This window comes from Nicotiana tabacum, chromosome 7 (assembly GCF_000715075.1).
Source record: "Nicotiana tabacum cultivar K326 chromosome 7, ASM71507v2, whole genome shotgun sequence".
Taxonomy (NCBI): domain Eukaryota; kingdom Viridiplantae; phylum Streptophyta; class Magnoliopsida; order Solanales; family Solanaceae; genus Nicotiana; species Nicotiana tabacum.
The window spans coordinates 8862907-8878597 of record NC_134086.1 but is presented as its reverse complement, the minus strand read 5'-3'; the positions used below and the strand labels follow the sequence as shown (position 1 = coordinate 8878597).

General features: G+C 35.0%; 1 protein-coding gene across 1 annotated transcript; it reads right to left on the bottom strand.

Moving 5' to 3' along the window:
- Positions 1-4248: 4248 nt before the first annotated feature.
- Positions 4249-12959, bottom strand: LOC107785081 (uncharacterized). The gene is made up of 16 exons (XM_016606308.2): positions 12436-12959; positions 11577-11678; positions 11367-11433; positions 11056-11237; positions 10698-10958; positions 10043-10126; positions 9914-9961; positions 9752-9816; positions 9344-9392; positions 8839-9112; positions 7541-7662; positions 6835-6915; positions 5942-6016; positions 5276-5463; positions 5017-5167; positions 4249-4662 (listed from the first exon to the last, which is right to left on the bottom strand). Exons 1-16 carry the CDS (start codon positions 12832-12834, stop codon positions 4465-4467), a joined length of 2346 nt encoding a protein of 781 aa, XP_016461794.2. The 5' UTR covers positions 12835-12959; the 3' UTR covers positions 4249-4464.
- Positions 12960-15691: the final 2732 nt, after the last annotated feature.

Below are 15691 nucleotides of genomic sequence, written 5' to 3'. Positions count from 1 at the left end.
TCTTTTAATTTATCTCTTTAGATATACCTAATTATATTTATGTAATGTCTTTATAATATTAATTTTACATCTTAAATTTGATGTATAATTTTGATAAATTAATTTTCGTGCATTTATTATTTTTATGTAAAATTGTAAGTTAATTTTATTATAAGTTATAATTGAACGTGCATTCGGAGTTTTGCAACAACGTTTTGCAATTGTTGTAGGACCCTCGCATTTTTGGCAGAAAGAAGTGCTACATGATATAATGACTACATGTATTATACTGCACAGCATGATAATCGAGAATGAGCATGATCTTAATGCACCAATTCAAGATGATTTGGAAGGTCCAACTCCAACAGTAGAAATGGCAGTAGATGAAAATCAACGATTTCAAGAAATTTTAGCTCGACATAGAAGAATCAAGGATAAAGATGCTCATTTTGCACTTCGTAACGCAGTAATAGATCATTTATGGGAGAATACTAGAGGTTGAAGTTGAATATTTATGTAGTATTTCGAATGAATTTTATCATTATGTAATATGTATTTAATTAATCTTGTATCGCAATGATTTCACTTTTATTTGAATTATTAGTTAATCTATAATAACTGCTTCCAAATTATATTATTTAAAATTATATGGAATTGTTTTAATGGAAATTACAAATTAATTAAAATAAAAGATGGAATTTGTTTAATGAAAATTAAAAAATAAAATTGAAATGAAAGATACTAATATAATATAGAAAAGATAGAAGAATATAAAAAGTTTGGGGGAAAAAATGGGGTAAAGGTTGGAGATGTCCTTATGAATACTATATGTAAAATATAATAAGTGATCTTCTTTAAACAATGATTCCTACAGCTATCTTAATGATAAATAGTCGATATTTTGTAAAATCGGACTCATTAGGTTTATGAATGTTGGACTATAGTCCGTGCATGTAATTACACTTTTTTCTTATTTTAGTTAGTACAAGAACTTAAACACATAAAAACTTGAGACAGCAAAAACAAAATTGTATGTTCAACGGATAGCTGCACCAAAATTTTCTTTCAATAATTCAGTGAATAAAGTAGTCACAACATCTTTTTTTGGTACATACATCAATTATATTTTATACTAGAATGTAAGAGATTGTAAAGATTCAGCTCCTATATATGAAAATTATATTGTGACACCCATAAAATTAAACAAAGTGGAAATTAGCAAATGATTCTAATAGGACAATAAAGAAATAAAAAGAGGCATTTTTATACAACCTAAAAACGAAAAGAGCGAGCAAGCGTAAGCGGAACCAAAATTTGAAATTTCTGAGTTTGAAATTTGCCTTGCTGATGCTTAAAAGTGATGACACGTAGGGGCGTACATGGATCGGGTTGGTTCGGTTTTTATCAAAACCAAACCAAACCAATTATATCGATTTGGATTGGTCCGATTTTGTCGGGTTTCTTTGTTACATGAATATTATTTCAATCTTACTTTGTTAAAATTATAGATAAAACTTTGATAAGTGAATATATGTTTAGTAAATATGGAAAAAATTGACAAACATATGATCTATTAAAATATTTTAATGGGAGAATTTTTTTAGTAACACATGATTGTTATTTTCTTAGTCGTCTAACAATAATTTTTCGTTAATTTACGCTTTCGAAGTTAATACATGAGAGGATCCCAAATATTTCTACATTTTCTAAAGAAAAATCACTATAAAGTCTTAAAAATATAAATAAAATTTATATATTTATATGTCGGTTTGGTTCGGGTTTTTTTACTCAATACCAAGCCAAGTCAAACCAAACCTAGTCCTGGTTTTTAATCGGTTTAATTTGGTTTTTCGGTTTGGTGTGGTTTTCCGGTTCGGTTTAAACACCCCTAAATATATTTTTAGGAAGAAGGATCTACATATGGTGTTTATTGATCTGGAGAAAGCATACGATAGGGTTCCTAAGGAGGTCTTATGGAGCTGCTTAGAGGATAAAGGGGTCCCGGTTGACTATATTAGGGTGATTAAAGACATGTATGCTGGAGCTAAGACTCGGGTTAGGACAGTAGGAGGCGACTCTGAACACTTTCCAGTTGTTACGGGGTTGCACCAAGGGTCTACGCTCAGCCCATTCCTATTTTCCCTGGTGATGGATGCACTGACTCATCATATTCAAGGGAGGTGCCATGAGGCATGCTATTTGCTAATGACATTATTCTAATTGACGAGACACGAGGCGGTGTCAACGAGAGGCTAGAGATTTGGAGACATGCTCTTGAGTCTAAAGGTTTCAAGTTGAGCAGGACGAAGACGGAATACCTCGAGTGCAAATTTGGAGTTGAGCCGTCGGAAGAGGGAGTTGAAGTGAGGCTTGACTCTCAAGTCATTCCCAAGAGGGTAGTTTCAAGTACCTTGGATCGGTTATTCAGGGGATCGGGGAGATTGACGAGGATGTCACACACCGTATAGGGGTGGGGTGGATGAAGTGGAGGTTAGCATCGGGAGTCTTGTGTGACAAGAAAGTGCCACCGTTACTAAAAGGTAAGTTTTATAGAGCAGTGGTTAGGCCTGCCATGTTATATGGAACTGAATGTTGGCCGGTAAAGAACTCACACATCCAGAAGATGAAAGTAGCAGAGATGAGGATGTTGAGGTGGATGTGCGGGCATACTAGGATGGATAAGATTAGGAATGAAGATATTCGAGAGAAGGTGGGCGTGGCCCCCATGGAGGACAAGATGCGGGAAGTAAGACTCAGATGGTTCGGGCACATTCAAAGGAGGAGCACTGATGCACCGGTGAGGAGGTGTGAGCGACTGGCTGTAGTGGGCACGCGGAGAGGTAGAGGGCGACCTAAGAAGTATTGGGGAGAGGTGATCAGACAGGACATGGCGCGACTTAGGATTACTGAGGACATGGCCCTTGACAGAGAATTATGGAGGTCGAGCATTAAGGTTGTAGGTTAGTGGAAACTTGTGAATATTTCTACAGCACAATAGAGTGAGACTAGCCAGTTAGGAGTTAGACTAAGAATATAATTGGTCGTCTATTGATGCAGGGCTTTACCTGCTAGTTTTACTATACCAGCCATCTATTTCGTATTTCGTATTCTGTATTTCATATCTCTTATATTGCTGTTATTTTATTATGCATTTTTATGGTACTAATATATCGGTTCCTGTTGCTTTTTTGAGCCGAGGGTCTCCTGGAAACAGCTTCTCTACCCCTCGGGGTAGGGGTAAGATCTGCGTACATATTACCCTCCCCAGACCCCACTTGTGGGATTATACTGGGTCGTCGTCGTCGTTGTTGTTGTTTAAACACCCCTAACGACAAGTATCTCAATTTTCTGTCAATTGGAAGAGGCTTTCAACGCAACTATAAACAGTCTTTGCAGGAATTCCCTCGATTTCAAACTCTCCAATTCTTGTTCGTGACATCATAACAAAAGCATGTGAATATGTCTGACTTGCTCTTCACAATGAATAAAATCTCCACATCATTGGACATGCGGATTTTACGATAATTAAATAACTGCATATTATTAAGCAAATGGTTTGACTCTCCCATTCTCTTTGTCGACTATTTTCAAAAGTCCACAAATTGATGTATTCATTCATTCGATGTTCAATTGCAAAGGAATGCTTTTAATCTCTCTCCATGATTTGTCGATGAAACTCCAGTTGCGATATAATTACCTTATTTCGTACAATGAACTTTATACCTTTTTCCTTCTAGTTCAAAACCTAATGAATAAAAGTTAAAAAAAGGAAGAAATCTTACTTATCTTTTTGTTCTCAGACTCCATTTTCTTCTCCATACAAGTGATGTTGATATCTTGTTAATTTGTTAAAAACCTTTTTATACCACAAATTAGGGTATATCTTACGCCTCTCCTTTTCCTTCCAAAATTGCTGCAAATAGTAGATCTAAACCTACATATGTAAAAACAAAATAAATTTTAATGTTAAAATTCTAAACAATTGATGCCATAGAGCTTAAATCCTAAATTCACACATGTATATTACCCAAAAAATTTAACAAGTCCAGAGATAATAACTGATACCAACTGTTATGCAGGTAAGTAGTAGATTTGTTACATTTAAACCGACTTCTATTCTTGAACAGTTTCCTCTCCTTCAGTCCTTTTAGAATCTAGGCCTTGACCCAAGCATCAAGTTTAAAGCTTGAGTACAACAAGAAAACTAAATAACAAGACTTACATATGTACACCTTATAAACTTTTGACAGGCAATTTACAGCAAAAGTACAATAAGATTTTATCCAATGTACATATCAATGTTAATACTGATCTTAGATCTGAAGGCAAGAAAATATCAATCTGTGTTTGAGTGTAGAGGTACTTAAAATAGAGAACAAAGAAGTTAAGCTGAAGAAATATGCTGTTCCATTGGTAGCCTCAACGGGCATGGTAATGGCCAGTATCGATAATGGACTGCAGCTTCTTATAGCATCAAACTATAAATCATTTCAACCTTTTGATCTTGTTAGTAGTTTCCATTATATTTTGGCCCCATGAAGAGTTTTCTAGGTTTAATAATCTTGCGAGTTGTTGAGAAGCCTCGTGAAATCTATCTTCCGCAGCACATGTCTCCGTCTTTAGAGCAAAGATAACATCATTGACATCTTCCTCTAACTGAAGGTGGAAGACGTGAGGAAATACCTGGAAAAAGAACACACAATTTGAATCAGATCAAATTGTCTTATGCAGTGCGCTTATTGACATCCACTTAAGCTAATTGTATCCAAAAGAAACTCTAGGATGGTGGCTAACTGTTAGAATGTGCAGTATCAGTGATCCGTTTTCCAGTAGAAAGCACTAATATATGGAAGTTGGGCAGCGGGTACATCAGCAAAATTCAAAATCATATGCCATATGGCAACTAAAAGTTGTGCAAACAGCTAATATGGCCTTCACCAAAAATAATAATAATAATAATAATAACATGCATTCTTTGAAGGACTGAGAGTTACTATGTAATTCGCAAACTCGTGTCAGGAAAAGTTTAGTTCTCACCGACTTTAATTTGGAGTAAATTGAATCCTTGATGGCTTGTGACCTCGATACCAAATTGATGACAAATAGACCTTGATCAGAAAGAGAACCTTTTGCTGCCATAAGGAATGTCTCTTCTACAAAGTCTGCAGCTGGACAACTTAAACCGGAACTGCCAACAAGAGAAAAGGTTAAAGAATAGCTGCTATTTAAGTTGGTGCTATAGCGAAAAAGGAAATATGAATATAAGAAGAAATGTATGGTGAATAGGCCCATTTACCTCGAGTCTGAAGAGTCCACATCAACAATGAGCATGTCGATTTTTTCAGTGCTTTTAAGTGGTGCATGGGACAAAATGGAACTACCGTTGGAAGAAGGGACCTTTGCCTCAGAAAGATTATTTTCATCGCATATAGTAACTGCACAAGCTAGATCCTTAACATACTTTAAACCATCGGTAATATGTACCTGAAACACCATGAAAGAAATTGAAAGGTGACCATTGGTGTGAGTTCTTACAAGCATCTGACTTCTAAGTTAGGCTTCTTATATTATCTATAAGAAAACATTTTGTGCTCTCATAGCTAAAACCTTGAAATGATCCCCACCCTAATCATAAGGTGTTAGCCGCGTTACTACAGAGTACGGTAATCCTGGCATAATCATCCTCAAGATTTACATTTAAAAGAGAGAGAGAGGTTTTCTTTATTAAACCTCTAAATTAAACTATTTTATTTGCCTCGTCATTTTAAATGTAGCCACCGAGGGGAATCAAACATCGATTAAAAATCTTAGTTGATCTTGAATGAATATGCTTCTTGGATCCCATCCTATACTTGCAATTAATGATTAACTTACCGAAGAATAAGAAAAAGAGGGGAAAAGGGAGAGGGTGGGGGAGGAAGTAATGACGGTAAGAAAAGGTGGGGTGAAGATTGCAAACTACCTTTAATCGTTCATCATCTCTAAAATCGAAATAGTCTCTAGCAAGATTTAGAACCACCGGATCTAACTCCAACACCTGTGAATCGCATTATAAGCCAGTTTGGCAAGATAGAAAAATATTTAATAACAAAAGACAAATATAACTTAGAAAAATAAATATAAAGATTACCCTTAACTAATCTAAAGGTTTATTTCAGTTGGAGTTTTCATACTAAAATGGTCGTCATGTTGCCATTTAAACTCTTTAACATTTCACTTTGCTATATGCATCTTCCAAAATCATGGCACTTTGCCATCTTCAAGCATTTTCTGGCGAAAATTAAATACTATGTATGCACAACTTTAGTGCAGATTAGGCAGTGTTAGCGAAAAGTTGTAGCAAGATATAACTACCTCCTCAAAAGTCATAGTTTCTATGTCTAATTTGAGCACTAAATCAACAGAACATGAAGTCTGTTCTAATGCATTACATCATGGAACAATGTGTTTCAAACTTCTCATGTGATTAAATAATTCAATATTCTAGTTGTACCAATACAAACAACAATCTTATGTGGATTACACATAGATGTACAAACTTAGGTCCTACTGTGCATGTCCTCAAGTACATGAGGGTGCAATTATGAATTTGAAGTAACAAGGACATGTATCATGTATGGGTGCTGTGAACTAGTGCAATTATAAATGTCTGTAATTCCACATTGTCTTACTTAGCATGTCAGCCGTTATTTCCTTCTTTTTTTCATAATAAGTTCTGCTTTAACATTTTTTTTTCATGTGCATAGTCACAGACAATTTACAATAGATGGCAAATTGGAACTTTAAAGGTGTGAATGGCACAGGAAAGAAGTGAAAGCAAAATAATAGCGGCACATTTGCGTAAACATACATTACCTTGATCTCTGCAAACGTGAGGTGCTTATATAGAAACATTGGAAGCAATCCTGCTCCAAGACCAATTACTAGAGATCTCAACTGAAAAATGAACAATTGCAGCTTTAGCCTAAAGTACAATGCGCACCTCCGAGATGGACTAGAAGCTCACATAAGATAGGTCATATCATGAATCTTAAGTTACTGAAGAGAAATTCTAATGCATAGACGTTACGTTCTTTTAAATATGGATTTTAAAGGACGTGTTAACCCAACAGGCACACTCATGCAAATGCTTAAGAGAAGGGGATGTTATGGTGACAGGACTAACTAAAGGTGAATCCGTGGGTTGGTGGGTGACTGTGCATTTTGGTGTGTTCAATGAAGACAGAATTTAAAATTAGCGATCACACCTGACACCAGGATTCCCTTTTGAAAATAAAAGAAAATAAAATCTGCATTTTTAAATTTTGTCAGAAAACGGTAAGAATTTATCAAATCAACGAGGTTGACTGGACATATACTCTATCAGACTAATCTGCACTTATTTGACAAATAAGCACAGCCCAAAGAACTAAGGAATTTTCTCCTTTCATTGCAGAGCAACATTTTAAGCTAAAAAGAAACTACAAGTTCAGAAACTCTAGAAGCATGGTCGTCTGCATTTCTTGAACTGCTTAAAACACTACAGGTTATCCGTACTAAAATAGAGAAGTGTACTTCTTACCATGCCTCCAGTAGATGCCAAACTATCCAAATGAGAAGATATCAATGTAAAACCGGAGATGATTCCAGTATGATAGGAGCTGGCCAAATAACTGTGGTCAACTTTCAAATTGTCGTTCAATCCTGTGATAGAATGAGCATAATTGCAGGTCATAATGAAGCTCAGATGTATAATTGAGTGCTTTAAATAAATGTGACGAGTAAAATCAAATTGTCCTCCTTCCCCTTAGCCAACTCGTATTTTCTCCTTTTCCCTTTTGTCATTTGCAACTACCACTCCAACAAAAAAAGCAAAGTCAAAAAAAAAAAGAAAAAAAAAAAAGATGTTTCCTTGTGGAAGATTGTCTCCCTACTAATTATTACTTTCCAATTATTTAACTTTTTCATGAAATGCCAAAGTTTTTCATTGCCATGTATCCAAAATAATAAAAGAGATGCAATATTGGTCTTCATCTGACGAATTTTTAACAAATTTTAAATTCTTGCTTTTCTACATCTTTTTTTGAGCATAACCTCTAACTCCATCTAACAGAGTAACATATATCAAATTTCTATAAACAATCTATCCACTAGTCGTGGAAAGTTACTGCCATGTGACCAGGAGGTCATAGGTTCGTTCAAGCCGTGGAAACAGCCTCTTGCAGAAATGTAGGGTAAGGCTGCGTACAATAGGGCGGAGTCAGATCTTGGAGTAAGCTCCTTTCCATGGGCAATCTACTCCATGTTAATAGTTCCACATTGTTGGTTAATAGAGAATCAAAATCAATTTACCAATGAATTGCGAAAGCCCCCCACCCCCCCCCCCACCCCCACCCCCCATCTTGTTCTCTTTTTCTCCTTGAGTCGAATGATGAAATGTGGTCAATATCACGAAGAATAAAGAGATACCGTCTCTACCCAAATAAAAATTTATGTTTTCATAAGGAAGCCATCGAAGGCCAGTTGTTCGCCTTTAGTTAGAAGTAGAAGTAGAGGGCACTGTTTGCCCCACACTTCAGAAAAAGTAAAAAGTATGGATGAAGTAAAAAAAAGTACATAAGGAGTGAGAAAGAAAAACTTTAGACCCTTGTGATCCGGCCCTTCCCCGGATCCGCGCATAGCGGGAGCTTCGTGCACCTGGCTGCCTTTTTTTTTCTTTTAATCTATCCTCTAGTCAAAACAAGTCATCTAAAGGATAAAGACAACAATGGCTAGAGGAAAGTAGTACATGATGCTGGAAAAATAAGATAATGCAGTCAAGTTCTTAAAAGCAATCATAATATTATGCAGCTAAGGTTTTATGAAGGAAAGTAAAGCTACCATCAGAGGATGAGATATTAGATCCAGATCTTTTCTGATTTCCCTTTTTCTTAAGTTTTGAAGATTGGCCTCTCTTCTGATTAATATCACCGACTGTTTTCGGTGATCCTTCTCTTGTTAGAACAGCCTCAGATTGAACTAAACTCTCAGTTCTTTGAAAAGTAAGTCGACGAAATATCACATCCTCGGATGGAAAGAGACGGCTAATATTGTCATCAACTTTCTCGTAGATCACATCATCTACAGTAATTGGACCAGTCAAGGGAGATGTGATCTACAGAAGACAATGGAGCAGGTAATAGATTACAACATAAGGTGAAAAACTTTTCATAAAGCAAAAACGTTTAAAAGATATAATGGGTTATGCACTAATTCCTATTCAACTTCCTCTGAAGAAAAAGAATTGAACGACAGCCAAAAGAAATGGATAGGGCAATAAGAATAGTCATAAAAAGAATACAATGTTATAACGAAATGATAATTGATTAAAAGGCTTTTCATGGACCTCTTGAACAATCTTCTGCTGCTTGATTCCATCACCTGCTGCCATAAAACTGAGAAAAGCACAAACCGGATAAAAAGATCTTAGTAAGGCAGATATTTAAAGGAACTACATTTTCTGTAACCAAATTTCTCAATAATAGAAACACACATTTGTTGCTAAAGACTTACATTTATTTGTTAAATTAAGTAAGGGTTTCTGAATAGCAAGCAAACTGCACTAAAAACTAGTTGAATTGATCAATTTATTCCTATGGTACTCCTTATGTTTGGGTAGCCGTATTTGGGTAATGGATAATAAAGGAACTACACAAATTGAAATTCAAGAAATTTCCTTAAAATTCAAAACCTGTTTAATATAAATGAAAGAGAGATGGCTAAATCCAAAGGTAAATTATGAAAAGTAACGTACGGTATCTGAGCTTCACCACCACAATTTCCTGGCGCCAATTGCATTACCAGAGGAGACAGATCTTTCTGAACAAGGAAAAGAAATATGCAAATAAGTTGACGGAAAACCACTGTTTACATCAGCTGGCAAAACAACATATCAATGAAATGTCGCAAAAGTCACCTGGACGTCATCCATACTGGCATTGGAATGGCTAGAATCTAACAAAATCTACAAAAACACAATCCACTACATCAGAATCTTACAAAGATAACAGAAATAGTTAGCACACACAATTTAACGAGTGAGTACCATTATTAGACGAGCAGCCTTTGAGCTTTCTACGACTAACCATTGTCCTTCTTCTGAAGAGAAGAGCCACTCACAAGCTCGAGCCTGAATTCTAAGCATCAGTTAAATTCTTATACATCTCAAAAAAAAGACTATCAACTATGACCTAAAAACTTACTATCATACCAAAATAATGTCAGAATTAGGTCACTAGTTCATTTTCTTTTTCATTTCCATTTAAGGCCTACAGTTTAATTCCATGACGCAACACAAAGTTATGTCAGCTTCCGTTACCGAGAATATTATCATCCATCTACAGAGAGGTTCTCAATACTGTACTTGTCAAAAAAATTAACTAGATGAAAATCAAAAAGTAAATATCTGCCCCATCTTTTTATCCAATAGTGTCAATTTTTAACTCATTGAGAAGTGAACCATGTCAGATAAGGATATTGAAGTTGAAACTAAAGGGAGTCTTAAGCTTTTCTTCATACATCGATAGCACATCAGCTACCCGAAGAGAAAAAGGAAACCCCAAAATAGGGGTCAACTGAAAAACTGGAAAAATATAATTTTTTAATGAGCAGCTTGATGAAAATGGAAACTATCTACAGATGCACACGAATGATAGTAGTGCGCAGAGGAATAAGAGAGACTTATGGTAGAGGATACAGACCTTTGGAACAAGAAACACAGCACAATGATATGCAAAAGGTTCAAAATCTTTTCGAGCATCAAGAAGCACAGCTCTGTAACAGAATAGGGAAACCCCAGCTTCACCTAAACTAAGCTGAACTCTACGACCTGGACTAAGCTCTGCCAGATTCCCTTCAGCTCCAATTTTCAAGTCTTCTAGTGTGTACATTACATCACAACCACTGGAATAATCTGCACGAATTTTATTTTCATCTTCAAGTGCTTGAAAGAGGCCATGAACCTGTAATGTAAATAGGATCGCATTTAAGATCTCATCGCATAAAATATATAAGCATTCTTAGTAATTAAAAAGATCAGAAGGGGGTGAAAGCCTTTGCCTGGTTCTTTGGACCACCAAAGGATGACTGATCAACAGATGAGAATATTTGGCACAAAGAAGGAGAATTATCTCTCTCGGCTACCACCATAAAAGTCTGTAAGCTCGACTTATCAGATGGTTTCAGAGCAATAGGATGAATCCCCATCTTCCACCCATACCGAAACTTGGAAAAGAGTAAACCTAACAGAAGAAGGAGCAAGCAGTTGAATGTCCATTCTCGAACAAATTTATAATAGACAATAGTAGCAGGTATAGACTGAATAATAAGGAACCAAAATGCAGAAATATGTCAGGACACATCTTGATTACCTAATACATGAGATTCACCCAAAGTGAGGCAAATAAATCTCCCCCCAACTTTCAGCAGTCTTTTAACCTGGTCAGTTTAAGGACATTTCGGCACAAGTCAAAACACAATGGAGATGATCATTCAACTATTAGAAAATGATATCATATCGAGAGCATACATCAAATGAGTATAATGCGAAATAATGATAATCAAATTTGCTTTTAGAACACCTCAGACAAATACTGAGTTCCTAACTTTGATCCAAGCTCGGGCTCCATTAAAGCATCCAATCCTCCCTTGTCGAGAATGGCTCCAAAGCTCTCATTTGCAAACTAAATCAGAAAAACGATAGTTAAGAAAAGAATACAATCCAAAAAATAGAAAACCATTTGGACATCAGAAACATCTTGCAAATGAAGTAGCATTGTTGACAAACAGCTAACAAGTAAGCAACATTGCACCAGAAACAGGATCCAACTAATTGTTTATGTTCACAAAACTCATCCATCAGTAACAACATTTGATTATTTTTCTCTTCCTTTTTTTCCAAAAAAAAAAAAAGGAAAATCCCAGCATTACTCAATTTCTTTCCGAAATATCCTCCTGGTTCCAAAAGAAGCATGCTTTGACCCCAAAATACACGGGAAAGCTTAAAATCATGACCAAATGGTACCTTTTGGGCATTTTTCTTTCATCTACTGCTTAAATATAACAAGTATGTTCACCTCTTGACGACAGCAAATGCATGATATACATTCTATTATTTTCAAAATTACACTTTCTAGTTTCTACATCCCATTTAAGTGGCACAATTCGACTATGAATTCAAAACTAATTTTTGGATTTCCTCAGTCTTCAAGCATTAAAAAAAACAACTTATTTCAGAAAGAATATTGCTTTTAAACTTGTTTCCACTATTTTACTCAAACAAACCTTCTCACAGAAACTGAATTTGCAAACTCAAAAACTCCAAAACTATAGACACACACTTACCATCTAAATTTAACTAGAAAAAATAAATCAAATCTTTTAATTTGTCAAAGCTATAAAATGTCAAATAAAAAGTAATATTTCCTCTATGTAGTGTACCTGCATATTTGTCATATCCATAACACGCCATTTCATACCAGGTCTTAACCGAATATTTCTTCTCAACATATCCGAAATAACAACTTTAGAGAAATCAATATTAGTAATATTAACAAACCCCTCATCATAAAGATACTCAGAAAGCTTAGAATTCCCACAACCAGGAACGAGAATTTGAATTTCTTCTTTTGCTGTAATAACGACGTCGTTTGACAATTGAATAATGTTGAGGTGAGATAATAGTGGGTCTTTGAGCTGAGGCCATTCTGCGTACCATTCAAATGCATCATCGGAACCTCTGATTGTAAAGAAACTGTCCCAATTCTCTTTGCTTGTGAAATCTCCTAAGGTTTTTAGCAATTCTTCTTGATTCTTTTGTTGTTTCTTATTCTTCCCCATTTTGTTGAGAAATATGATTTCGACAAGGTTTTGGGGGTTTGTGGTTTAGGGTTTTGACAAGGTTTAAGGTTTAGGGTTTTGACAAGGTTTAAGGTTTTAGTGATTTGACCATTTTGGGGAAACAGAGAAGGAAGGCAAATTTGAACAATTTTGGTTTAAGTTTTTTAAAGAAATTGTTTTTGAATATTGAAATATTGATTTTATAGTAAAATATATTTCTTCTCATTTTTTATAGCGGCGTTTTTTTTTTTCTTAACCCCTCCTAAATTAGTAGGATCTATAGTGTTTCCACACTTCCCCTCCATGGTGACTCGAACCCAAGACCTAACGGTCGTAGGTGGAGGTTATAGCGGCATTTGAATTTCCAGAATCAAAGAATTTATTTTTTACTATAATTTCTTATATATCTTTTAAATATTTAAAATTATTAACTATTGATTTAAACTATTTATATGTAAATATATAAGTTTTATTTCGAAAAATGTAAAGATTGTATGTACAAGTATATTGTCCTAAATTTTGAAACTCGAAAAGTAAAAAATATCACATCAATTGTAACATAAATATCAAAGTCCTAAAATTTTATCTCCTTTATACTTAGAGTATTTTTATCTTTCCCACCTTTTTTTCCGTTACTCGCTTACTTTTCTCACATTCTTTTTATTATCTACTTACCTTACTTTTAGTATTTTAGGGCCATTAAATAGAAATTCGAGATGATTTTTAATTTTCGTGTTGTTAATGTTCACGGCATCTTCATGAATTCGGGCGACGGGCTCTGAATCACCTAAATTTTGTAGGTTCATCAGAAACAACATATAATGAACAATAGTCATTGTTTCGCCATGAGTGTTCCTCATTTTTTTAGTGTTTTAGGGGCATAAAACAGGAATATATGATGATTTTTTAATTTTCACATGTTAATATCCATGTCATTATGATGAATTCGGGCTACGAGTTCTGAATCACCTCAATTTTGATGTGCCAATCAGAAACGACCTAATGAACAATAGTCATTACTTCGCCATGACTGTTCCTCGTTTTTTGGCGTTTTAGGGTCATAAAAGAGGAATTCAGGATGATTTCAAATTTTTCGTGTACTAATGTCCACGCCATCTTCATAAATACGGATGACGGGTTTCGAACCGCCTAAAAATTTATGGACTCATTAGAAACGAGCTAATGAAGAATAGTCATTGTTTCACCATGATCGTTTCTTATTTTTTGGTGTTAGGATCATAAAACAAGAATTTAGGACGCTTTCTAATTTTTCGTGTGCTAATGTCCACGTCATTTTCATGAATTCGTGCAAAGGGCTCCGAATCACCTTAAATTTTATGGGAACATCAGAAACGACTTAATGAACAAATGTCATTGCTTTGCCATATTTGTTCATCATTTTTTGGCATTTTAGGGTCATAAAATAAGAATTCGGGACTATTTCCAACTTTTGTATGCTAATATCCATGCCTCTTTTATGAATTCGGGCGACAGCCTCCGAATTATCTGGACCCATTAGAAACAAGTTAATGAATAATAGTTATTGCTTCACTACTACTGTTTCCTTTTTTGGCGTTTTATGGCCATAAAATAGAAATTTAGGACGCTTTCTGATTTTGTGTGCTAATATTCACGTCATCTTCATGAATTCGGGCGACGAACTTCAAATCACCTAACATTTTGTAGACCCATTAGAAACAAGTTAATGAATAATAGTCATTGCTTTACCACTACCTTTTTCTTTTTTTTTGGCATTTTAGAGCCATAAAATAGATATTTAAGACGCTTTCTGATTTTGCGTGCTAATATCCATGTCATATTCATGAATTCGGGCGATAGGCTCCGAATTGCCTTAAATTTTTTTGGACCATTGGAAACGATCTAATCAACTATTTTCATTACTTTGTCATGATTGTTCCTTATTTTTGTCATTTTAGGGTTATAAAATAGAACTTTCGGACGATTTTCGATTTTCCGTGTGCTAATAATATCCATACTATCTTTATGAATTCGAGTGATGGGTTTTGAATTGCCTAAAATTTTGTAGGCCTATTAGAAATGACACAATGAACAATAGTCATTGCTTCGCCATGACTGTTCCTCGCTTTTTGGTATTTTAGGGTCATAAAATAAGAATTTAGGAAGATTTCTAATTTTTTGTGTGCTATTTTCATGGATTCAGGGCGATGGGCTTTAAATCGCTTAAAATTTTATGGGCTCATCAGAAACGACCTAATGGACAATAATCATTGTTTCGCCATGACTGTTCCTTATTTTTGGTATTTTAAGGCCATAAAATCAAAATTCAGAATGATTTTTGATTTTTCATGTGTTAATTTCTATGCCATCTTCATGAATGTCGGCGACGAGCTCCGAATTGCCTAAAATTTTATGGGCCAATCAGAAATGACCTAATAAATAATGTTCATCACTGCTCCATAATCATTCCTTATTTTTTGGTATTTTAAGGCCATAAAAAAGAATTAGGATGATATTCAATTTTTTGTGTGCTAATGTTTCGCGCCATCTTCATAAATGGAGGCAAAAGAGCTCCGAATTGCCTAAAATTTTATGGCTCCATCGGAAATGACTAAATGAATAATATTTATTGCTTTGTCATGACCGTTCCTCATTTGTTGGCATTTTAGGACCATAAAATAGATATTCAGGATACTTTTCAATTTTTCGTCTGCTAAAGTCTATGCCATATTCATGAATTCGAGCTACGGGCTCTAAATCGTTTAAATTTTTTTGGGCACATCATATTTGACCTAATGAACAATAATCATTCCTTCTCCAAGACCGTTCCTCGTTTTTTTGGCGTTTAGGGGCATAAAACAAGAATTTAAGACTATTT